Source organism: Rhinatrema bivittatum, chromosome 8 (assembly GCF_901001135.1).
Source record: "Rhinatrema bivittatum chromosome 8, aRhiBiv1.1, whole genome shotgun sequence".
Classification (NCBI taxonomy): Eukaryota; Metazoa; Chordata; class Amphibia; order Gymnophiona; family Rhinatrematidae; genus Rhinatrema; species Rhinatrema bivittatum.
This window is the reverse complement of record NC_042622.1, coordinates 252446376-252472088: the sequence shown is the minus strand read 5'-3', so window position 1 is coordinate 252472088 and position 25713 is coordinate 252446376. Positions and strand designations below refer to the sequence as shown.

General features: G+C 48.7%; 1 protein-coding gene across 1 annotated transcript in view; it reads right to left on the bottom strand.

Annotated features, from left to right (window-relative positions):
* UHRF1 (ubiquitin like with PHD and ring finger domains 1) overlaps positions 1 to 25713 on the bottom strand; it is a 499879-nt gene that overhangs the window by 84270 nt on the left and 389896 nt on the right. Inside the window, exon 15 of the mRNA XM_029614586.1 lies at positions 4445 to 4602. Coding sequence (XP_029470446.1) covers positions 4445 to 4602 — 158 coding nt within the window. The remainder of the gene's footprint in view (positions 1 to 4444; positions 4603 to 25713) is intronic.

Genomic DNA, 25713 nt, shown 5'->3' with positions numbered 1-25713 from the left:
ATCCACAATCATCTGGAAGGCTGTGGGTGACAGCTGCCACTCTCCCGGATTTAGGCTTTCTCTGCTGAGGAAGTCTGCCGTGGTGTTGTCCTTCCCGGCAATGTGGACGGCGGAGATGTCCTGAAGATTCGCCTCTGCCCAAGCCATCAGTGGAGCGATCTCCAGAGATACCTGTTGGCTTCTGGTTCCGCCCTGAAGGTTGATGTATGCCACCGTGGTGGCGTTGTCTGACATCACTCTGACTGCTCTGTTCTTCAGTCTGTGAGCAAATCGAAGACATGCCAATCGGACTGCCCGAGCCTCTAGATGGTTGATGTTCCACGCGGACTCTTCTCTGTTCCACCGCCCTTGTGCGGTGAGTCCTTCGCAGTGTGCTCCCCAGCCGCTCAGGCTGGCATATGTGGTGAGCAGAGTCCACGTGGGGGAGGACATCTTCGTCTGGTGAACTGCAACCACCACCGTAACTGGGTCCGTACTCTGGCCGGCAGAGGTAGGTGCGTGGAATAGTTCCGTAGACGAGGGCTCCAGCGAGAGAGCAGGGAGTGTTGTAGAGGTCTCATATGGGCCCTTGCCCAAGGTACCACTTCCAGGCTGTATGCCATGAGACCGAAAACCTGCAGATAATCCCAAGCTATGGGACGACTGGCTCCCATCAGGTACTGGATACGCGTCTGAAGTTTCAACCTTCTCGTGGCAGTGAGACTGACTGTGTCTGCCTGGGTGTCGAACTGTACTCCCAGGTATTCCAGTGACTGGGAAGGCTGTAGGCAACTCTTGCTGAGGTTGATTACCCAGCCCAAGCGTTCCAGAAGGGCGATCACTCTGTCGGTTGTCCGATGGCTCTCCTCTCGAGATTTCGCCCTGATCAGCCAGTCGTCTAGGTAGGGATGGACCAGAATTCCTTCCCGTCTGAGTGCCGCTGCTACCACTACGACCACCTTTGTGAAGGTCCGCGGTGACGTGGCCAACCCGAAGGGCAGAGCCCGGAATTGGAAGTGGCGTCCTAGAACCTTGAAGCGTAGGTAGCGCTGATGATCCGGATGGATCGGGATATGCAGGTAGGCTTCCACCAAGTCTAATGCCGTGAGGAATTCTCCTGGCTGTTCTGCGTTCTTGACGGAGCGCAGAGTTTCCATGCGAAACCTCGGGACTCTTAAGTATCGATTGACTGACTTGAGGTCCAGTACGGGCCGAAAGGCGCCCCCTTTCTTGGGTACCATGAAATAAATGGAATAGTGTCCAGAATTCACTTCCCAGGCAGGTACTGGGATGATGGCTTTCAAGGACAGGAGCCTCGCCAGGGTAGCTTCCAATGCTGCCTTCTTGTGTGTGGGACAGGAAGATTCCACAAACTTGTCCGGAGGGAGGCGATGAAAATCCAGATAATACCCCTCTCGGATGATGGCGAGGACCCACTGGTCCGACGTAATCTCGACCCATCTGGGGTAGAAGAGGGTTAACTTGACCCCTATGGCTCCGTCCCCCAGATGGATCGGCGGATTCTCATTGTGAGGCGCGGCCAGGACCTGAGCCCGGGCCTGCTCCCCTCTTGCGCTGCTTGGTCCGAAAGGACTGATTCCGGGCCTGAGGACGAGGTGCCTGGGGTAGCGACTCCTGTAGGGAACGAAGCGCTGTGAACTCCTGCCCCTGGAGGGCCTTGGAAAGGCGCGCTGGTTCCTTCTGAACCGATCTTCCGGCAGTCGAGGTACTGGCGAGGCGCCCCATGTGCTGGCCAGTCTATCAAGGTCGCTACCGAACAGGAAAGAGCCTTTAAAGGGCAATCTGGTGAGGCGTGTCTTTGAAGGCGCATCAGCTGACCATTTCCCGATCCAGAGCTGCCTCCTGGCGGCTACGGAGGATGAGATCCCCTTGGCTGTTGTCCGGACTAGGTCTGATGCAGCATCCGTGAGGAACGAGAGAGCTGACTCCACGTCAGCTGCTGGAGCGTTGTTCCTGACCTGTGACAAACAGGCACACGTCACCACTGTGCAGCAGGTTGCGATCCGCAAAGATAGAGCTGCCACCTCAAAGGTCTGTTTCAGAATGGCGTCCAGTCGCCGGTCATGAGGCTCCTTGAGGGCCGTCCCCCCTTCAACTGGAATGGTAGTGCGCTTGACCACAGCGCTAATCAAGGCGTCCACCTGAGGGCACGCCAGCAGGTCCTGGATAGCCGGTGCCAATGGGTACATGCCCGTCAGGGCCCGGCCCCCTTTGAAGGAAGCTGCTGGTGCCGCCCATTCTAAATCTATCAGTTGTTGTGCTGCTTGCAAGAATGGAAAATGGCGGGCTGTAGGATGAAGACCTTCCAGCAGGGGGTTCTGCGCAGAGGGTACCGTAGCGCTGGGCCCTGTAATATCCAACTCCGCCAGGCACTGAGACACCAGGTCGGAGAGATCCTCCTTAGGGAAGAACCGCCTCATGGTTCTATATGGCTCAATCCCTGGGGGAAGATCCCCCTCATCCGGGAGTTCGGACTCATCTGGTGAAACCTCCTGGTTTGATTGATCTGGACTGTCCAGCGGCCGAAGGTCCTGCTCACGATAAGGGCGTGAGGGTCCAGGAACAGGAGCCGCAGGAGCCGCCACCGCAGCGGCAGCCGCAGCAGCCGCCGTAGTCGCAGCCACCGCACAGCAGGAACAACAGGAACCACAGGGCCTGGACGGGAAGCCGTTTGCATCTGTACAAAGGCATGAATCCCCTTAAAGAGATCCACCCAGGAAATTGAAGCAGCCTCTAATCGCCGGGGTCGAGACTGCCCGCTAAATCCGGGGTAGCCCCTGGGGAACTGTCAGCAAATCGTGGCTGAGACTGGTCTTGGCCCGAGGGTCCCATGGCCTCCTCACATTGGGCACATAGGGAGTCTGGCTCTTCACTGTGCGTGGCTCGAAGCTGGTAAGCGGAGCAGAGGCCGAGGGCCGTAATACCGGAGGCAGGCAGCGCCCCCACTGAAGACGCTGAGGCGTTCTGTTCCATTGAAAAGTATGCGCTGAATGAAAAGCGGCCATAATATACGCTTAAGAGAACAGGCGCACAATAATATGCGGCAGCAATATGTGCTCAATACAACAGGCGCTCAATAAGAAGCGGCAGCAATATGCGTTTCATACAACAGGCGCACAATAATAATATGCGGCAGCAATACGTGCTTAATACAACAGGCGCTCAATAATAATAAGCGGCAGCTATGTACGCTGAATAGAACAGGCGCTTAACAATAATAGCAATATGCGGCAGCTATATACGCTTAATAGAACAGGCGCTGAAGAATAATATGCAGCAGCAATATCAATGATATGCAATATGCTCTCAGCAATAGGCGGTCAGGGATACATGCTCAATTGTATGCAATATGCTCTCAGCAATATGCAGTTAGCAATACACGCTCAATGGCATTCAATAGGCTCTCAGCAATATGCGGTTAGCAATACATGCTCAATGGCATTCAATAGGCTCTCAGCAATAAGCGGTTAGCAATACACGCTCAATGGCATTCAATAGGCTCTCAGCAATAAGCGGTTAGCAATACACGCTCAATGGAATTCAATAGGCTCTCAGCAATAAGCGGTTAGCAATACACGCTCAATGGCATTCAATATGCTCTCAGCAATAGGCGGTTAGCAATACATGCTCAGTGGTATGCAATATGCTCTCAGTAATAAGGCAATATACGCACAATGAGGAATACAATATAATATGCGCTTAGTCATAGAGCTGCGCCTATTACGGGCGCTCAATACCTGAACAATGCCCACAAAATGGCGCCCTCCACGGCGTGCCACGCCACCGATCCTCTGTTCCTCGGAGACCAGAAATAAGAGATGTACACCTTACCTGATCCTCGGCGCTTCCCGGCTGGAACCCGGGCGGTCTCCGGCTGCGGGGGGAGAGGGCAAATACCTTCACCGCCACGTTTGAGGATATACACCCGCTGCCTCGTCCACGCCGGGACAGAGGCGCCTCGTATGCCTCACCCGAACCTCGCCCGGGGGTTACGTCCCTGCCGCGATTCGGCCACTGGACCGAGGACTTAAACCTCCGGGGGATCACAGAAATCACCCCGGGAAACTCTACTGGGGGAGGGACATTAGGGTATCACCGCAGGAGTGCGGGGCTCAATGTTGTAGAAGTTGTAATTGAAAGAAAGTAGAATGAAGAAAATAGAAAGTAGATTTGGAAAACACGCTCAGCGAGCGTGCAGGCTCTCCAAACTGCTTTGGAGATGGAAATTACTGAGTTGCTACTCTTCCTGTGGGGGTATATATACCCGTGCTGACGTCAGATCCGTCTCCAACTGCTAGCACGAGCATACTATACCATTCGTTCTGAGTCCATCTGGCTACACGCCAGGAAATGTCCTGTTTTCTACCGTTGGCTCTGGATTGTATTGTTGTTTGATACGAAATAAAAATTTACAAATTAAAAGAAAAAATAAATGAATACGTACTGGTCCCTCCTTAAGGGCTCCCAATGCATCATTCCATAGCTTCCCATTAGACTCATCCTCTTTAATAAGAGCTTTCAGCTGTGCAGTCAGTTTATATGGTTCCACTTTGGGTTTCTTTGGGGTCCTTCTAGGGGACAGCGGTGTTTTGTCTTCCTTCCCTAAAATGAAATAAATTGGTTATAAATCATTGACCAAAAAAATCCTCGTAGGAAAAAAAAAAAAACCCAAAAAACTACTTGCTATCGTTACACACTTGTACCCAACTTAACTGGCATGAGTCATGCAAATTATGATTTTAGTATTATCCTTACAGCATCTGTCATAAGAACATAAATTGCCATGATGGGTCAAGACCAAGGGTCCATCAAGCGCAGCATCCTGTTTCCAACAGAGGCCAAACCAGGCCACAAGAACCTGGCAAGTACCCAAACACCAAGAAGATTCCAAGCTACTGATGCAATTAATAGCAGTGCTAGTCCCTAAGTCAACTGAATTAATAGCAGTTAATGGACTTCTCCTGCAAGAACTTATCCAAACTGTTTTTGAACCCAGCTACACTAACTGCACTAACCACGCCCTCTGGCAACAAATTCCAGAACTAAATTGTGCTTTGTGTGAAAAAGAATTTTCTCCGATTAGTCTTAATTGTGCTACTTGCCAATTTATTGGAATGCCCCCTGGTCCTATTATCTGAAAGTGTAAATAACCGATTCACATCTACTTGTTCAAGACCTCTCATGATCTTAAAGACCTCTATCATATCCCCCCTCAGCCGTCTCTTCTCCAAGCTAAACAACCCCAACTTCTTCAGCCTTTCCTCATAAGGGAGCTGTTCCATTCCCTTTATCATTTTGGTTGCCCTTCTCTGTACCCTCTCCATTGCAACTATATCTTTTTTGAGATGCGGCGATCAAAATTGTACACAGTATTCAAGGTGCGATCTCACCATGGAGCGATACAGAGGCATTATGTCATTTTGCGTTTTATTTACCACTAAGGCAACCAATGCTGCCACCTGGACTTGCAGAGAATTAAAGAACATAAGAACATGCCATACTGGGTCAGACCAAGGGTCCATCAAGCCCAGCATCCTGTTTCCAACAGTGGCCAATCCAGGCCATAAGAACCTGGCAAGTACCCAAAATCTAAGTCTATTCCATGTTACTGTTGCCTAGTAATAGAGGTGGTTATTATCTAAGTCAACTTAATTAATAGCAGGTAATGGATTTCTCCTCCAAGAACTTATCCAATCCTTTTTTAAACACAGATATACTAACTGCACTAACCACATCTTCTGGCAACAAATTCCAGAGTTTAATTGTGCACTGAGTGAAAAAGAACTTTCTCCAATTAGTTTTAAATGTGCCACATGCTAACTTCATAAAGTGCCCCCTAGTCTATTATCCGAAAGAGTAAAAAACCGATTCACATCTACCCGTTCTAGACCTGTCATGATTTTAAACACCTCTATCATATCCCCCCTCAGCCGTCTCTTCTCCAAACTGAAAAGTCCTAACCTCTTTAGTCTTTCCTCATAGGGGAGCTGTTTCATTCCCTTTATCATTTTGGTCGCCTTCTCTGTACCTTCTCCATCGCAATTATATATCTTTTTTGAGATGCGGTGACCAGAATTGTACACAGTATTCAGGGTGCAGTCTCACCATGGAGCGAGAGGCATTATGTCATTTTGCGTTTTATTAACCATTCCCTTCCTAATAATTCCTAACATTGTTTGCTTTTTTGACTGCTGCAGCACACTGAGCCGACGATTTCAAAGTATTATGCACTTTGATGCCTAGATCTTTTTCCTGGGTGGTAGCTCCTAATATAGAATCTAACATCGTGTAACTACAGCAAGGGTTATTTTTCCCTATATGCAACACCTTGCACTTGTCCACATTAAATTTCATCTGCCATTTGGATGCCAATCTTCCAGTCTTGCAAGGGCCTCCTGTAATGTACCACAATCCTCTTGTGATTTAACTATTCTGAATAATTTTGTATCATCCACAAATTTGATAACCTCAATCGTCTTATTCCTTTCCAGATCATTTATATATTGAAAAGCACCGGTCCAAGTACAGATTCCTGAGGCACTCCACTGTTTACCCTTTTCCACTGAGAAAATTGACCATTTAATCCTACACTCTTCCTCTGTCTTTTAACCAGTTTGTAATCCATGAAAGGACATCGCCTCCTATCCCATGACTTTTTAGTTTTCATAGAAGCCTCTCATGAGGAACTTTGTCAAACGCCTTCTGAAAATCCAAATACACTACATCTGCTGGTTCAACTTTATCCACATATTTATTAACCCCTTCAAAAAAAAAATTGTTAGGCAAGACTTCCCATGTTGACTGTGTTCTATTAAACCACGTCTTTCTATATGCACTACGATTTTGATCTTTAGAATAGTTTCCACTATTTTTCCTGGCACTGAAGTCAGGCTCACTGGTCTATAGTTTCCTGGATCGCCCCTGGAGAGCCCTTTTTAAATATTGGGGTTACATTGGCAACTCTCCAATCTTCAGGTACAATAGATTTTAAAGGAAAATTAGTTTCTTACCTGATAATTTTCGTTCCTGTAGTACCAAGGATCAGTCCAGGACACCTGGGTTGTGACTCCGCACCAGTAGATGGAGACAGACTAAAACTTGTGGGCGGAGCCATATATGCCCCTGTGTCAGTCACAGCCCCTCAGTCATACGTAATGTCAAAGTAGAACACAACCAGAGAACTAAACTAGCTATAAACCGCTAAAAGAACGGGGAAAGAAACACCCCTCCTGGAAACGGACTCTTCAACCGAGAGAGCTAAACAAGCGGAACAGAATAATTCAGAACAATGAGCGGACTCTCCGTTACTTCAGCGCAGCACTGCGGGCGGGATCCTGGACTGATCCTTGGTACTACAGGAACGAAAATTATCAGGTAAGAAACTAATTTTCCTTTCCCTGTACGTACCAGGATCAGTCCAGGACACCTGGGATGTACCAGAGCAAACCTACTGAGGGTGGGAAGCAGAGAGTCCCGCTCGGAGTACCCTCTCTCCAAAACCCCCGGAATCGGTAGCCCGGACATCCAGCCGGCAATGCCTGATAAAGGTATGCAACGACTGCCAGGTAGCCGCCCTGCAAATCTCTTGAGGCGACACCTGCGACGCTTCCGCCCAAGACGCCGCTTGAGATCGAGTCGAGTGAGCCCTCAGGCCCACGGGAAGTGGTTTTCCCCGCATCAAGTACGCCGAACCAATGGCCTCCTTGAGCCAACGGGCGATCGTTGTGCGGGACGCTGCGGCCCCTTTCTTTGGACCAGAGAACAGGACAAACAGATGATCCGTGACCCGAAACGGATTAGTGACCTCCAGATATCGGAGGAGGGATCTCCGCACGTCAAGCTTCCTTAAGTCCCTTGCTTCTGGGACGGAGGACTCCCCGCCCACCAAAGCGGGCAGCTCCACCAATTGATTCACGTGAAAAGACGAAACAACTTTGGAAGGAACCGTCCGCAAGAGACTCCGGAATCTGAAATACGCAAGAAAGGTTCCCTACAGGACAGGGCCTGTAAATCGGAAACACGCCGTGCCGAGGCAATCGCCACCAAGAACGCCGTTTTTAAAGTGAGATCCTTAAGAGTTACGCGTTTCAAGGGCTCAAACGGCGCCGCGCATAGAGCGGAGAGAACCCAATTGAGGTTCCAAGCCGGACAAGGGAGACGCAATGGAGGACGAAGGTGCTTAGCTCCCCAAAGGAAACGAGAAATATCCGGGTGAAGCGCCAGGGACGTACCACGGCCCTTACCTCGCAAACAACCAAGCGCCGCTACTTGAACCCTTAGAGAACTGCACGCCAGACCTTTGGCTAGACCTGCCTGGAGAAAACACCAGAATGTCGGAAACTGAAGCCGAAGTGGGGTCCACCCCACGCTGCACGCACCATTCCTCAAAAACCACCCAGACACGGACATAAGCCAGAGATGTCGACTGTTTCCTGGAACGCAGCAACGTAGCCACCACCGCATCTGAGTAACCTTTACTCTTCAGGCGCCTCCTCTCAAAAACCATGCCGCGAGACAGAAGTGATCCGCATCCTCCAAACAGACGGGGCCCTGATGGAGTAGGCCCGCCATTCCTTGGAGCCGAAGGGGTGCCGCTACTGCCAGCTGGACGAGGTCTGCGAACCACGGCCGGCGCGGCCACTCCGGTGCCACCAAGATCACCTTGGCCGGGTGCAACTCTATGCACCGTAGAATCTTGCCAATCATCGGCCACGGGGGAAACACGTAGAGCAACACATCCGTCGGCCATGGAAGCACCAACGCATCGACGCCTTCTGCCCCCCGTTCTCGACGTCGACTGTAAAATCGCGGAGCCTTCGCATTGTGCCACGTGGCCATCAGATCCATGTGGGGCACACCCCACGTTTCGCAAATGAGAAGGAACGCTTCGTCCCCCAGCTCCCACTCTCCGGGATCTAAGCGATGACGGCTGAGAAAATCCGCCTGAACGCTGTCGACTCCCGCAATGTGAGATGCTGCTATGTTGCTGAGATGCAGCTCTGACCAAGCCATCAAGCGCTGAGCCTCCTCCGCCACCTGGGGGCTCCTTGTTCCGCCCTGGCGGTTGATGTATGCCACGGTGGTCGCATTGTCCGACAACACTCGGACTGCCTTTCCCGCAGCAACGGCAGGAAGGCTTGTAGGGCCAGACGGACCGCTCTGGTCTCTAGGCGATTGATAGACCACTGGGCTTGCGACACTGACCATCGGCCTTGGACCGAGCTGCCTAGGCAGACCGCCCCCCAACCGGAGAGGCTGGCATCCGTGGTTACCACTGTCCAATCGGGCACCAGAAGGGAGACTCCAGAAGACAGATGACTGGGATCCAGCCACCAGAGTAGGCTGGACCTCGCGTGTCCCGCTGGAGGAAGCGGGAGATGGAAGTCCTCCGAGACCGGCTTCCAGCGGGACAGTAAGGAGGACTGTAATGGTCGCAGATGAGCGAATGCCCAGGGAACCAGCGCCAGCGTGGAGGCCATAGACCCTAGGACCGTAAGGTAGTCGCAGACTCGCGGTCGGCGGAGAGACAATAAGCGCCGTACTTGAGATTGTAGTTTGCACACCTGGTCGTGCGACAGGAACACCTTGCCCTGCTTCGTGTCGAACACCGCTCCTAGATATTCCAAGGTCTGCGTGGGTGCCAGATGACTTTTGCTGAAGTTGACCACCCATCCCAGGGACTGCAGGAGATGGAGGACCCTGGCCACCGACTTCCGACACTGATCCTCGGACCTCGCCCGAATCAGCCAATCGTCCAGATAAGGATGGACCAGGAGACCTGCTCGGCGCAACTGCGCTGCCACCACAACCATCACCTTCGTGAATGTACGGGGAGCCGTCGCGAGCCCAAACGGGCGCGCCCGAAACTGATAATGCCGTCCTAGAATGCAGAACCTGAGGAAGCTTTGGAACGACGGCTGAATGCCTATGTGAAGATACGCCTCCGTGAGATCCAGGGAGGCCAGGAACTCGCCGGGCCGTACCGTACCGCAGCAATGACTGACCGAATCGTCTCCATTTTGAAGTGAGGAACACGAAGGCATCGGTTTACCCCCCTTGAGATGCAGAATTGGTCTGGACGTGCTGTCTTTCTTTGGGATGATGAAGTAAATGGAGTAACGGCCCTTGCCTTGTTGGCTGACCGGGACGGGGAAAATGGCTTCCAATGCTTCTAAGCGTCGGATGGTGTCTAGCACCGCCGCTTTCTTCTCGGGGGCCTTGCAGGGCGAGGCAAGGAACTTGTCCGCTGGAGTGCGAGCAAAATCTAACGCGTAGCCGTGTCTTATCACGTTGAGGATCCACTGGTCCGACATTACACCGGGCCATCTCTCGCAAAAGGACATCAACCGCACCCCGACGTTCTGCTGGGGGTGCGGCGGGAGAGGGGCCGACCCCCTTTCATTGCGAAGACTTGGCCCCCGTGATCGCCAGGGGACCCCCTTGCCTTCCGAAGCGCTTCCCCCGAAAGGACTGCTGCTGCTGCCACTGCGGGGCACGGGAGGAAGAAGACCTTTGAATGGCAGCGCCCAGAGGTGAGCCTTGGAAGAGCCATCTGCCGCCCAGTTGCGTAGCCACAGGAGTCGGCGCGCCGAAACCGCAGCCACCATGGATCTCGCCGACGTGCGCAGCAGATCGTGGAGAGCATCTGCGCCATATGCTATTGCCGCCTCCAACCTATCCGCCTGCGCTGCCTCGTCTGCAGAAAGATCCGCATTGGCCTGTAGAACTTGAGCCCAGCGCAATCTAGCTCGCATAGCGAAATTCGTGCAGATGGCGGCTCGTACGCCCAGCGCGGAAACCTCGAAAATCTTCTTAAGCTGCACTTCCAGCTTCCTGTCCTGAAGATCCCTGAGGGCTGTCGCTCCCGTGAGTGGGATAGTGGATCTCTTTGTTACCGCAGAAACCGCCGAATCCACCTTGGGAAGTTTGAGAAGGTCCAGCGCATCCTCCGGGAGCGGGTAAAGCTTGTCCATGGCTTTGCTGACCTTCAGACCCAATTTTGGGGTGTCCCAGTCCCGGAACAGGATGTCCGTTGAAGAAAAATGAAACGGAAAAGCCACTGCCGGACCCGTGAGGCCTAACAGGACCGGATCCATGTTCGCCTCCTGCCGAACCACTACCGGAGGGGCCTCTATACCCAGCTCCTGGAGAATGGCCGGAATTAAGGGTGGCAGTTCCTCCCTGAAGAAGAGCCGGACCACCTTGGGATCGTCTCCCTCCACTGCCTGTGATCCTTTTCCTGCGCCGGATGGAGCGGATCCGCCCGCTGCCACCTTGTCGGCCCCCTTTAGGGGCTCTTCAGGGGAATCAGTGTCTGCCCCCGTGGAGGAATCTGAGTCCGCCTCCTGTGGGACGCCACGTGGAGGCCTCTTCCCCCTGGAAGAGGCCTCGGGGGCACTTCCGCAACCCCCGATGGCCTCTTGGATTTCTTCAGCAGTGGAGCCTTGCAGGATTCCCTCCGGCCGCACTTGCTTTTCTTATATTTCAGGACTTTGCGCAGCAAAAGCGCAAAGTCCTCAGAAAAGGAGCCAGAATCGGAAGAAACCTCAGCGGGGCTCCCCGGGGCCCCCGAGGGACCCCCCCTCGCCGCGATTCGGGGGGGGGGCCCCCCGAGGGACACCCCCCGCCGCGATTCGTTGAGGAGACAGCGCGGGAGGCAAGGCCGAAGGCCCTGCCGTTTCCCGCGCCATTTCGCGGCCCGTGGCCAAAATGGCCGCCGCTCCCGCACTGAGCGGGAAAAACTCCTGGGGCCTCTCAACCGCGCCCCCCCCCCGCTCGGCGGCGGTCGCGCGGGTCGCAAACGAGCCCCCCGAGACGCCCCGGACGACCCTTCATCTCCCGGGATGCAGGCAGCACAAAAGCCCTCGCGCGCGCCGAGCCGCAGGCCCTGCAAACCGAGCCACGAGGCATGCCGGCGAAAACGGCGCGAAGGAGACCACGGCAGCAAAACAATAAATAAATAAAATTCGCGCGAACGGCCCCCCCCCCTGCCAGCAGCGCCCCCCCCGAGAGCAGACGCGAAGAAAACAGAGAGCCGGCACAAAAATAAAAACACACTTTTTTTTTTTTACAAAAAAACGCCTGTCGCTGTCCGTGGTCCTGGAGCCCTAATCCAGCAGGGGTGAGTGAACCGGGCTCCCCGATGTCACCCCTGACGCTGCTACTAGGAAAGCCGGGTCCTCGACCCTAGCAGCGGCCTCAACCAGGGGGGGGTAGTCCCCTCAGGACCTCTCAACCCCCCTGGGAGGCAGGGCAGACGGACGTCAGTGACAATTTGGCAAAAATCCCAATTACAAACACCGTAGCCTAAACTGGCCTAAAACCAAAAAGAAATAACCAACCCTGACGGAGTACCAGAACCAGGGCAGGGAGGAGCTGTGACCGCACCTGCACCATCTACTGGAGACAGAGTAAGACTGAGGGGCTGTGACTGACACAGGGGCATATATGGCTCCGCCCACAAGTTTTAGTCTGTCTCCATCTACTGGTGCGGAGTCACAACCCAGGTGTCCTGGACTGATCCTGGTACGTACAGGGAATGATAGGTTACAAATTTTAACTAATAGATCAGAAATTTCATTTTTTAGTTCCTTAAGCAAGTAATGAATTTAATAAAATAAAAGCAGCAGCACTAAAGAATTGCATGCCAATATCAAGGAAGTCTTTGGGCCATGTACAATCAAATGTCTAGGAAAATGTTAAGCTTATGACAACCTCTTGTGCCCATCTCACACAAAGCTAAGTATAGCAGATGTGCATCTGCCACCCCAAAAAGGATTTACTGTGAGGAAGTGAGAATGTCACCCCCAGAATTAGCAATAGGACTCCATACAGTAGAAGAAAAGAAAAACAAGTTTTATCATCGCAAACAGGGTTCTCCATGAATTATAGAACATAGATGTGATGGCAGAAAAGGAACAAATGATCCATCTAGTCTATCCAGCAAGCTTATGGTACCATCTGCCATGCCATACAGGTTACCCTCATACTTATCAGTTTCCCAGACCAAAGTCAGGGCACTTGTTGGTTGCTGTCTGAGTCCAATTCCCCATACCTCCTGCCCTTGAAGCAGAGAGCAATGTTGGAGTTCTATTAATAGTATGAAGGCTTAATGGTTAAGGGTAGTAACCGCCACACCAGCAAGTTACCCCCATGCACTTTTCTTTATTTCCATCGTCTAGCCTTTAGGGATCCAGTGTTTATCCCATGCCCCTTTGAAATCTTTCACTGTTTTTGTCTTCACCATCTCCTCTGGAAGGGCATTCCAAGCATCCACCACCCTTTCTCCCTGAAGAAATATTTCCTGACATTGGTTCTGAGTCGTATTCCCTAGAGCTTCATTACATGACCCCCTAGTTCTACTGATTTATTTCTAACTGTAAAGGTTTATCAATTGTGAATCACTAAAACCTTTCAGGTATCTGAAGGTTAGTATTATATCTCCCCTGCACCCCCCCTCTCCTCCAGGGTATACATATTTAGGTCCTTCAACCTCTCCTCATAAGTTATTTGATGGAGAACCCCCACCATTTTGGTTGCCCTTCTCTGAACCACCTCCATCCTGTGTCTGTCCTTTTGAGATAGTCTCCAGAACTGAACACAGTACTCCAGGTGAGACCTCACCAAGGACATGTACAAGGGGATTATCACCTTTTTCTTATTGGTTATTCCTCTCTATGCAGCCAGCATTCTTCTGGCTTTAGCTATTGCCTTGTCACATCACTTCACCATCTTAAGATCACTAGACACCATCACCCCAAGGTCCCTCTCTTGGTCCGTGCACAACAGCCTTTTACCCCCTATCACATACAGCTCTTTTGGATTACTGCACCCCAGATGCATGACTCTGTACTTCTTGGCATTGAATCCCAGCTGCCACATCTTCAACCACTGTTCAATCTTCCTTAAATCACATCTCATAAAAGGAGATGCAATCTGCTAGTCAATTCGATAGTGTCTGTTTGGCAACGGCAAATCCCAACCCATTCTTATCAAAAGAAATAAAAAGTTGGGTGGACTGTCTATGGGCTTCTGTCCGCTCTAGATAGAAGGCTAAGACTCACTTTCAGTCCAAACTGTACAGGGCTCATTCACCCTGGTGCAAATGGGGCCTGGGAAAGAATGTTGGCAGGCAGTTAAGATAGAAGCTTGTCACCAACTTAGGCAGGAACTTAGGGTATGTATGCAAGACTACCGTACATTGATAAAACAGTGTAAGATGATTAAGTCACTAAGGCCTGGAGCTCGTTGATCCTGCACAGAGATGATTGCCACCAAAAATATGACCTTCCAGGTCAGGTACTTCAGATCACAGGTGTACAGTGACTCAAAAGGAGCTTACATCTGCTGAACTATCACCACAGTGAGGTCTCAAGACACAGCAGGAGACCTTAATGACAGCTACAACTGAAGCAGGCCCCACATGAAACGTACAACTATAGGCCGGGCAGAGATGGGCATACCATCCACACCATGGTGGTAAGTGCCAATTGCACTCAGATGTACTCTAAGAGTTGGTTTTCAAGCCATCTTCCGATAGGCGTAGAAGGTAATAAAGTAGTTTTTGTGTGTGTGTTGGGGGGGGGGGGCGGGCAGGAGAACTGATCTAGGGCCTTCTATTCATCACGGAAAACCTTCTCCACTTCAGTCCATAGGACTTTCTAGTGAAATACTTTCTGGAAGCCACCAGGACCTGAGACTTGTCTTCTGAAAGATCAAGTGGTTGCAAAACTAACCTCTCAACATCCAGGCTGTGAACAGGGCCTGGAGACTGGGTTGTCTCAACCTACATCGATCTTGCATGATGAGATCTGGGGAACTCTTCAGACTGATCGGCCTCCAGATAGATAGCTCTCACAGAAGTGGAAACCAGGCCTGTCTCAACCAATAAGGGGCTATGAATATTAGGCCCCTTCTTCTCAGTGTAAGAAAAGGATGTCTGAGGCTGGTTTGCTCTGTCCTGTACTGGGAGCAGAATCAAGGCACCTTTCTGTTGCAAGGGAATGTAAAGAGATTCACCTCAGGGCTCCCCGAAAGGCGCAATATCCAATTCGCAACCCCCTGGGGTCCAGGGACCATTCGTGGAGTCTAAAGGCACGACTCAGTCTGTCCGTTAATACGTTTTCCATTCTGGCCAGGTACATGGCCCTGAGCAGCATCCCATGGGAGAGGGCCCATGACCAGATCCGAACAGTCTCGATACAGGAGATATGACACCATACCTCTCTGCTTGTTGACATACCACAATTGCAACTTGGTTGTCTGTCTGAATCAGGACAATCTTGCTGGTCAGCTGATCTCTGAAAGCTCATAGTGTGTACCTGATCACCCGGTGCTCCAGGAAATTGATTTGGAAACTGCTTTCTCGGGCAGACCAGAGACCCTGGGTGCTGAGCCAGTCTACAGGAGTTCTCCAGCCCAGGGTGGACGCATCTGTGGTTAGGACAATTTGGGTAGGAGAACCTTGGAAAGATCTCCCATTCCAGATTCAAAAGTACCCGCCACCAGGACAGAGAGTCCCAGAGGGGCAAGGTGACTGATGCAGTCCTGGAGATTTTGTATGACCTCAGGGTCCACTGGGCCTTGTGCATGTGCACTCGTGCCAAGGGAGTGTTGCGGCCATATGGCTCAACAACCTCAACATGTGACATGCCGACACCTACTAGCTCTGCGAAATCTCCATTGTGATGGTCAGAGTTATGGCTTTTGACAAGACAAAGCCTTTGGCCTGAGATCTGTCTTCATTTGAAGCGATGGCTTGAGATGGGACTTCAGGTAGATGACGAACCCTAGTGACGCAACACTAGAATGTTCAAGCGAATGAACAGGACAGTCCCTGCCTTACATGTGCTCTTGACCAGCCAATCGTCCAGATAAGTGAAAACATGCACCCCCAGCCTACACAGATACGCTACCACCACAGCCAGGCATTTTGTGAAGAACCATGGGTTTGACATAAGTCCAACTAGAAACTCCATGAATCGGAGATACTTCTGATGACTTGACAAGATCTCGATGTGGGTTGTATTCGTCCTTCAGATTGAGGGAGCATAGCCAGTCCATTTTTTTTTTTTTTTTTTTGCAAAAGGGGGGGGGGGGTGTCAAGGTGCCCAGGGAACTTGTCTTCAACATTTCCTTTTTGATAAATCTATTTGAGGCCCTTAGGTCTAGGATGGGACTGAGTTCTCCTGTTTTCTTTGGAATCAGGAGTAAAATCCCCACTCTTTTGCCCTGGTGAAAGAGGCTCAACAGCTCTGGCTGTTAAGAGGGAGGAGAGCTCCACTATTAGTACCTCCTGATGCACTACCAGCCCCCAAAATGGGCTCAGATGATAATTTGGTGGGGTACTCAATAGATTCAATTGGTACCCTTGACGGCCAATGGAAAGAATCCACTGGTATGAGGTTATACTGAGCCACTGTCTCTCAAAGAACCGCAGCCAGTCCCCATCTGGCGGATCCATCGCTCTGGGTACAAGTAACTGGGACTATGCTCCCTACGATCCAGTCAAAACCCCATCCCTGGAGTTGATTTAGGTACTGGCTGGGCCTTGGGAGCTCTGCTACCTAGGACGGCTGCAGGAACCCCAAAGCTGCTGACAGGGGCGAGGGGGCAGAGGATAGTACTTCCACTGGTGAAGGAAAGACTTCTGCTCCGATCTCACCAGCCTAGCAAAGGAAGAAAGGTCCGGAGTGCTGGCGGAAGGTTTTGTGGTGGTCCCGAAGTGGACCACCGTATCCCTCACTATCTTCGAAGAGATTCTCCCCAGTACAGGGCACGTCAGCGAGTCTTTCCTGAACATCTGGTTGGAGATCAGAGGCCCGCAGCCTTGCCATTCTGTGGGCATCGATTCCTGCTGCAGAGACCCTCAATGCCGTTTCCAGAACATCATAGATCACTCAGACCTTGTGTTTTCTGCAGTCCAGGCCCTTATGCACCAGCGACATGAGGGTGTCCTGCTGCTGCTGAGGCAACTGTTCGGCCACCTCCTGCACCTGTTTCCAGATGTCCTGTGAGTTTTGGCTCCTTTAGAGCTGGTAGGAAGCTATGCAGTCAATGAGCATGCCTCCCTGAAAAATCTCTCCCCTAAGAGCATCCATCATTCTGTAATTCTTCCTCAGGGGCATAGAGGAATAGGTCAGAGACTGCTTGGCTCTCGAGAGCGGATTCGACTACCACTGACTGGTGGGGAAATTGTCACTTATCGAACCTAGGAGCCTTCTGGACGAGGTAAACCCCAGCAGCCTTCTTATTCACGGGAGGCACTGTGAGGGGATGTTCCCACATCTCAGCAGTAGCTCCTTAAGAATGTCATGCACTGGGACTTCCACAATCTGGAGGATTTCAAGCATTGTGTGCCTGGCATTCTCCTGTCAGCAAACTGGATGGCTTCTGCCATCATCTGCACAAACCCTGTGAAGGTTAAGTTCTCAGGCAGAGACTTTCATCACTCCTCTGGAGGAGGAGGGTCTGAGGGGAGAACCTCAGAGCCATCGGTGGAGGACTCAGTGGTGTCATCCCCCAGGAATCACAGGGGCTCTCATCCTCACTGAAATTAGCAGAGAATGGGATCTCATACAGAGGTGCAGGCACCCATGGAGCTGGATGGGGGTGGCAGACCTCAGTATCTCAGCCAGCCTAGGTGGAGCTTCATCCTCCAAGGAGCTAGCCACGACCACCGTATCGGTAGGGAAAGGCTGTGGTACCCCAACGGGAACAGACATCAACCCAGGAATTGACGCCAGCTGGGTCGATAAAGCGCAGATAAGTACATGGAGCTTCTGCAACAATGGCTCCAAGATGGACAGTACCAGCACAGATGCCCTGCATTGCCCATTCCATATCCAGCTGTAGTCACCGCTTGAGTTCTTCCTCAAACATTGCTGATGCCAACACCGACAGAGGAAGGAGGGGTGACAAGATCCTCTTTGGAACAGAGAGGAGGATTGGTGACTGGCATCAGGATTGGTGGAGACCGTGGTGGACCCCCAGCACCAATGGAGGAATGGCACTCCTTGCCACAGGTTGACTTCTGGGGCATCACAGCATGAGCTGGCATCACCGTGCCTGGCACCATGCATCGACAGACTGATGTTAATGCTTCTTCAAATTCCCTTAATGCTCAGTACAGTCTTTCCCTAGGGTCGAGGCCAATGAAGAATCAGACATCCTGCCTGGAGCAGCCAGATGGATGGTCTCCCGCACCCCGCTGATGTTGACTGGTGCTGCTCTATGGTCCTTCGATGCTGATGCCTCGATCTTCTATGACCCAAAGAGGCTCTCCATCTTATTGAGCTGAAGATAACGTCCTTTCAGGGTCATCTGGGCCCATCTGTGGCAACCCCGCATTTGAATTTTGAAAAAGTGGAATTTTTCCAAAAGAGGCTAAAAAGCCAAAGTGAACTCACACATTGCAATGCTGCAGCTCTGCGGAAAGGAAGACTGAAGAGGGACCCCGCGGCACGCGTGGTATGGGGCATGCTGGGCATGTCAGTCCAGAAACTGACATAAGTTTTCCATGTCGGAGCTCCATGTGTGAAGACTACTATCCTGCTTGCCCTGTAAGAATGAAAGCTGTCAGAGGAAGCAGTGCTTCTCATTCAGGCCAGGTGGGGAACGCTTTGCATGCACTCGATGGCGCAGAGACAAAATGCCAAGACGGTGCATTTCTGCAGTCACAAGTGAGAACACGGAGGAGGAGGAATCAACATTCTGGTGCTACCATGGATTCTTTGTGTCTCTTCCCCATGGCCGCTGCTGGGCAGTATGTTATGAAGCATAGAGAGACATCTGGGTATAGTGATTCTCATGGCTCCAGAATGGCCACCTCAGCTGTGGTTCGCGGATCTAGAAAACTTGGCAGTGGACAGTCCGTTAAGGCTCAAGCACAAGTGGATCACTTGTTTCACAGCTTTTGTTTTTGAGAGGAACCGCTTGAGATAGGAGTACTCCGAAGATGTCATTGCCTCCTTACTGCATGCCGGACGGCCATCCATATCCCAGGCTTATATCAGAGTGTGGAGGAATTTTGAGGCTTGGTGTGTTGATCAGGGTGTGCAGCCTATTCAGGCTTCAATTTCTCATACCTTGACCTTTTAACAAAAAGGTCTAATGAGGGGATCTAGCCCATCATTTCCTTTGGGTACAGGAGGTAGCTTTAGGCTGTCTTTGAGGTAAGGTGTCAGGAGTGTCCCTGGCCTCACATCTGGCTGGGATTCATTTCTTCGAGGGGTAAAACACTTGCTGCCTCCAATGCAGAAGATGTGTCCCTTGTGCAATATTAATTTGGTGATAAGGGTGTTGTGTGAGGCTCTGTTTGAGTCATTGTGGAGGACAACTTTAAAGGGTTTAACCCTGATAGTGTTTTTTGTTTTGTGGTGATTTATCCAGCCAAAAGAACTGCAGAGCTTCAAGTGTTGTCTTGTAGAGATACTGTCTTCAGTTCACAGAGAATAGGGTATCCGCAAACTGTGCCCTCATTTCTGTTGAAGGTTGTGTTGGCCTTTCACCTTAGTCAAACAGTGGAATTTCCAACCTTTACGAATTCGGATTAGTCTGTGCCACATACGAAGGAACTTTGTGTGTTAGATATGCGGCAGGGTTGTTAAGGTATCTTTAGGTGACAGTTTCCAGGGATCAGATCGTATTTTTATGCTTTGGAATGGGCCAAGAAAGGGGTGCAGGGTATCCAAGGCTACTATTGCAAAATGGTTGAAGGACATGATTAGCTCAGCAAATATTTGTAAAGGCCATCCAATGTCAGAGGATCTAATGGCTCACTGGACTCTGGCACAGGCAACTTCATGGGCTGAGTGTCAGCTGGTTTCTTCACAATAAATATGTTGGGCACCTACTTGGAAGTCATTACGCACTTTCTCCAGACATTACCAGTTAGATAACATGGATCCGGACTCTAAGAGGTTTGGAGAGAGTATTACGAGTGGGGCCCATCACATTCCCGCTCAGTATAGGGGAGCTTGGGTACATCCCAGGAGTCTGGACTGATCTGTGGTATGAACAGGAAAGGAAAATTAGCTCTTACCTAATTTTTGACCCTGCAATACCACAGATCAGTCCAGAACTTTGCCTGTTCAATAAAGCCCTCTCATCATAGCAGTTTGGTTACATGATCTTCTGCTTAATGTTGTTTGAATGAGTTTTCCATAGAGGCTCTACCTACCTTCTGCTTGTTGAGAGGGGTTGAGGGTCTGTTATAGTTATTCTCATCTTGTTTTGGGTACAGGTCATACTGAGTGACTGCAGGTGGCACTCTAGGTTAAGTAGCAGTGTCAGTAAAGCTTTTCTTCTGTCTCCATCTGCTTGCAGAGTGGCAAAATCCAGAAGTCTGGACTGATCTGTGGTATTCCAAGGAATGAAAATTAGTAGGTAAGAACCAGTTTTCCTATTCCAAGGATGAGATTGCTGTGGTGGTTGCTGCTGCTGGAGTTGTGGGTAAAATCTTGATCTATAAATACAGATATGAATAGTAATGTATTCCTCTGTAATTAGATGACCATCTATACAAAGATGGTAATCTTCTGTGATGAATGATCATCCAAAGTTGAGGCAAGAGTTTGCAGAGCAAGGATCCTTAATGATGTCTGCTTCCTTTAGTTTTTGTCCAAATAGGGAACATCAACTATTTTAGTTTGTCTAAAACCTGAAGCTTTTAGTCCTGCCAGTCTTCTAATGACCTTGGGTTACAAGAGGCATCGTGATGCAAACGTAGGCATTTAAAATAAAATAGACATGCAAGACTTGCAAAGTTTATGTCTGCAACTCATACAAATCCTGAAGAGACCTTTCCACACTTTAGGTGACTTCAAAGTCCTCCTACTACTGAAGAAAATAATTTCTATGCTGTTCTTCAGGCAAACTCAGCAAAAGCTCAAATTTCTTCTGGGACCAATCTTCCGCTTTTGCCATGGATATTTGTAAGGCAGTCACATGATCTTCCTTATATTCTTTCAACAAACATTTCAGTCTATGTTCATGAAAAAGAGGATGCAGCTTTGGAGCTGTGTTCTCAGGACAGCTCTAACTTCCTCCCTCCCAGATTAATTGGGCTTGGGTACTTCCCATATGTCTGGACTGGTGTAGTAGGCTAAGGAAGGATAAATTTAGTCTTACCTGATAATTTCTTTTCCTTGAATCCTGCTCCACTAGTCCAGGACCCTTCCAGGGCCTGCACATTCTGAAGCAGTGTACCTCAGTTTACAGACATTGAGACAACCTAGGGCTTACTTTGTGCTTTTTTTTTCCTTTTTCTTCCTCTTCATTTATCCAATAAGAGTTTGAAAGGATCATTTCTTTGGATGATCCTTTAAGTGTTTCAAATTATGTACATGTTATTTAAGAATTTGAATCTTTTCTTCTTCCATGGCTTTTAACATAATATTGGCGTTTTGCTGAAGCTGCACCACGATAACTACCAGTGATGTCATGACAAAAAAAGTATATCCTACATCTCCATCTGCTAGTAGGGGGAGAACACACCAATATCTGGACATTTAACATAAGTATTGCCATGCTGGGTCAGGCCAAGATCTACTGAACCAAGCATCCTGTCAGAGTGGCCAATCCAGGTTGCAAGTACCTGGCAGATCCGATAAGGTAGATTTAATTCCTGTTACTCACTGCCAGGGATAACAATAGCTTTCTTTAGTCTACCTGGCTAATAATGTTATAGACTTTCCTCCAGGAATTTGTTAAAATTTTTTAAAACCCTGTTATGCTAGTCATCTTGATCACATCTTCTGGCAACATATTTCACAGCTTGATAGTGAATTGAGTGAAAAAACACTTTCTACTATTTTGAATCTGCTGGTTATTAGTTTCCTGACTGCCCCCTTGTTGTTGTATTATTCGAAAGAACAGTCTTATTTACTCGTTCCACCCCATTCATGTGGGTGCTTTTTCCAAGCTGATGAGCCCTAGCCTGTGTAGCCACATCATAGGCAAGATTCTGCTTCTTTATCATTTTTGTCACCCTCCTCTGCACATTTTCTAGTTTTATTGCAGGATAAGATGCTATTTTTTTCAAAAGAATAAAATACACAAACAGGAAAAATTAAAAATACTAAGCAAATTTTTGAACAAAATAACAGGGACAATACCATGTAAGAGAGATCTCCTTAACATTTAATACTACCACAGACAGAAGAAATTGATTTGGCTCATGCAGAGACAGCAGCATGGAAACTCCCGTGCATACTCACAAGGCTTGTTTGTTAGGTAAAATTTCTATGAGAGTTTTTCCTGCGTTGGCACCATCAAGAGACATCATCCACTTTTGTGGCTATTTGTGCTGCTTGCTCATAAGTAAAGGGGAGGGCATTGAGAGGAATAGGAGATGAGGTGAGGAAACAGAGAAATGAAAGGAGTAAGGGAATGACCAGGAGAGAGCAGGAGTATGAACGAGAAATGAGAATAGATGGGGGAAGGAGCTGAGGGGACGTAGTGAGTGAGAGAAGTGGAGGAGGAGACGAGGGCATGAAAGTGTAAGAGGGAAGGGAAAGGAGAAGGGATGAGTGGGAGAGGAGACGAGAGAGGGGAAAGAAGATGGGGAGGGGATGAGATATGGGAAGGAGGAAAGGGGTGCATGAGGGAAGGGCATGAATAAAAGGCAGGAGAGGAGGAAGGTGAGTGAAGAGAGATGAGAGAAGCAAAAAGAAGGAAGGGGGTGTTTTGGTGGGTGAAGCAAGGTGACAGCCCCTAGGAGGTAGAGAAAAATTAGTTCTTAACTGATTTCTTTTCCTTGAGTTCAGCCAGACTAGTCCAGATGCATAGGTTATGCCTCTCAACCAGCAGATGGAGACAGACTAAACAGATTTGCTGACATCATCCTTTATAGGCACCCGTGCTGACCCTCAGTCTCCCCAAAAAACCCACACTTTCCCCAACCCCCTCCCCCCCAGCAAAAAAACAGGGCTTCCAAAGGAGAAAAACAGAATAGACATAACCTATATACCTTGATAAGGTTTATTACCTTAATATCCAGCATGCCAACTAGTCCACACAAGCAATTATTCTGAAAATGAATCAGGAGAATATCACATTTTGCAGAACAGGAAGGGCCTTAGACTGGTCTGCCTGGACTCAATGAATAAAATTATCAGGTAAGAATTAATTTCTCCTCCCTCCTCATCCAGCCAGACCAGGGCAGATGCATGATATGTACCCAAGCTGTCCCTCTACTGAGTGGGACACTGCCATACCTGCTCTCACGACTTCTGAACCATGCAAAGCCTTTTCCCTGGCTCGAAGGTTGAGATGATAGTGCTTTGAATAAGTATGCAAGGAAGTCCAGGTCGCCACTCTACAAATCTCTAATGGAGACACCAGGTACTGAGCTTCTTCTTATTTCATTGATCGATTCTATTAAACGTAGATTAGATCAGGGACAACAGTTTCTTTTGGTATCATTAGATATTTCTTCTGCTTTTGACTATTGATCATGAGATTTTATTATTTATTTATTTATTTTTAGGTGTTTTTTTTTATACCGATTTTCCTGCATAAAATGCATATCAAACCGGTTTACAATGAAACAGAATAAGCAGGAAGTAAAATTCCTTAGTCTAATATATTTAAACGTCAATAATGAAATAATTTTAAACAAAGCAAAAAGCTAAATAACATTAATAAAAGTTAAATTATTAACAAACATAAATATAATTATATTAGAAGGAGCACAAAGGTTAGTACAAAGGGGAAAAACGGCTGGTGGAATCGCGCCGTTAATCGGGTTGCCGCTGGCTGGTCGTCACGACGTCGGGGGGGCGGGTCTTCACATCGCTGATTTTCTCTTTTAACATCTCAGTTCATTTTTACTATTTTTTTTGTGTCTTTTTCTCACAAGATGTAGTTTTCTTTAAGTGCCTTCGTGAATGCGGTATAACAGCTTTAGTTCTTTCTTGGTTTAACAGCTATCTCATTGACCCGAACCAAGTATTTAGGCTGAATACACAATCATCTGCCCCACAACAGTTAAAAACAGGGGTTCCACAAGGGCCGGCTTTGTCGGCCACATTATTCAATGTATATCTTGCCCCTATCACAAAGCTGTTGGCTATTATCACGGACTGATATAAACTCTACGCCGACAATATACAGTTCTATATCAAGGTGCAGAAGCCTTGGCAAGAAACTGTAGATCTGCTTCAATTGATTCGATAAAGCGTTGGTTAAAACAAAACAAATTATCTTTAAATACTAAGAAAACTGAAATATTGTTAATTCATTCGCCTCATGTTAAACCTTATCAAGAGTCTATTGTGATTGACAAAATCTCATTTTCTATTACGAAGCCCTTAAAGAGTCTGGGAATTCTGCTCGATGCGTCCTTGTCTTTCAAACCACAGGTTAGAGCGTCATTAAAATTGGTTTCTTTAAGCTTCGATTGATCGCTGGTTTAAGGCATCTTCTCTATGATCATGATTTTCTGACTGCAGTTCGTTCTATAATGTTTCCACATCTAAATTACTGTAACAGCCTGTTTATAGGGTTACCTAAGATCACGCTGCAACCTTCGCAACTTTTACTTAATGCTGCTGCCTGGCTGGTTTCTCATACAAAACGGACCAAACATATTTCACCAATCCTTTGTAAATTGAATTGGTTACCTGTGCGTGAACGCATTGAATTTAAAATTGTAATGACCGTGTTTAGGCTTCTCAATCTGGATGGTTCTCACTGGGCAAATGCATTGCTACGTATTTACAAACCAACTAGAGGTTTAAGATCTTCTCAACTAAACTTGCTCGATAGTCCTTCTGTGCGACAAGCTCGTCTATTCTATACAAGAGACATAGTTTTCAATTGCGGCTCCAACTTTATAGAATCTCATTCCATTTGAGCTGCGATCTTTGGACAAAGTAAAGAAATTTAAGAGGTTTTTGAAAGATTTTCTGCTCCATCGTGTCTTCAGTATTTTCTAGAATTTAGGACTGTGACAGATGTTTATACCTTTTTGATAGGTATGATTTAGGATTTACCTTTGTTTGATTACATTTGTATTATGTGTTTACATAATATTGTTGAGATTATGGTTTCTATGAAACTTGATTTTTGTTTTTGATACGTTTGTCTTGTTGTTTTAATGATATTATATGTTCGTTGTAAATCGCCTAGACCTTTTTGTGTTAGGCGTTTAATAAGTTTTAATAAATGAAATGAAAATGAAGGTAAAGTTCTGCTTACAAAGCCGCCTGCGCCCTGGTAAAGTACACCCTCAATTTCTTGGGAAGTGGAAATCCCTTGTATATGTAAGCCACCCCTATCACGTTTTTACTCCAGTGAACTATCGATGCCTTCAAAGCTGGTCTGACCCTTCAGGAACCACTAAACCAAACAAAGGATACTCAGGAGGTTTTAGTGGCCTTGAATTCTTAACATCTAAATGATGAAACTGAGTATATTCTTCTCATCCTAGACTCTTTGAAAGAAAGTGAGATGAACCATCTGGTTAAGATGAAAAAAGTGCAAAATCTTAGGAAGAAATGAAGGAAGCATGATAACCTACAGTACCTCATCTGAAGCATCCATAAAGGAATCTCTACACAAATTCATTTGGCAGAATATACTGCCTTAAGAGTAAGCAGCTTAAATGATGCCTCTCAGAGGCTCAAATGAATGACCAATCAGGTATAGCAACACCAAATTCAGAGTCCAAGGAGATACCAATTCTCATATTGAAGGCCAAATATGCTTCAC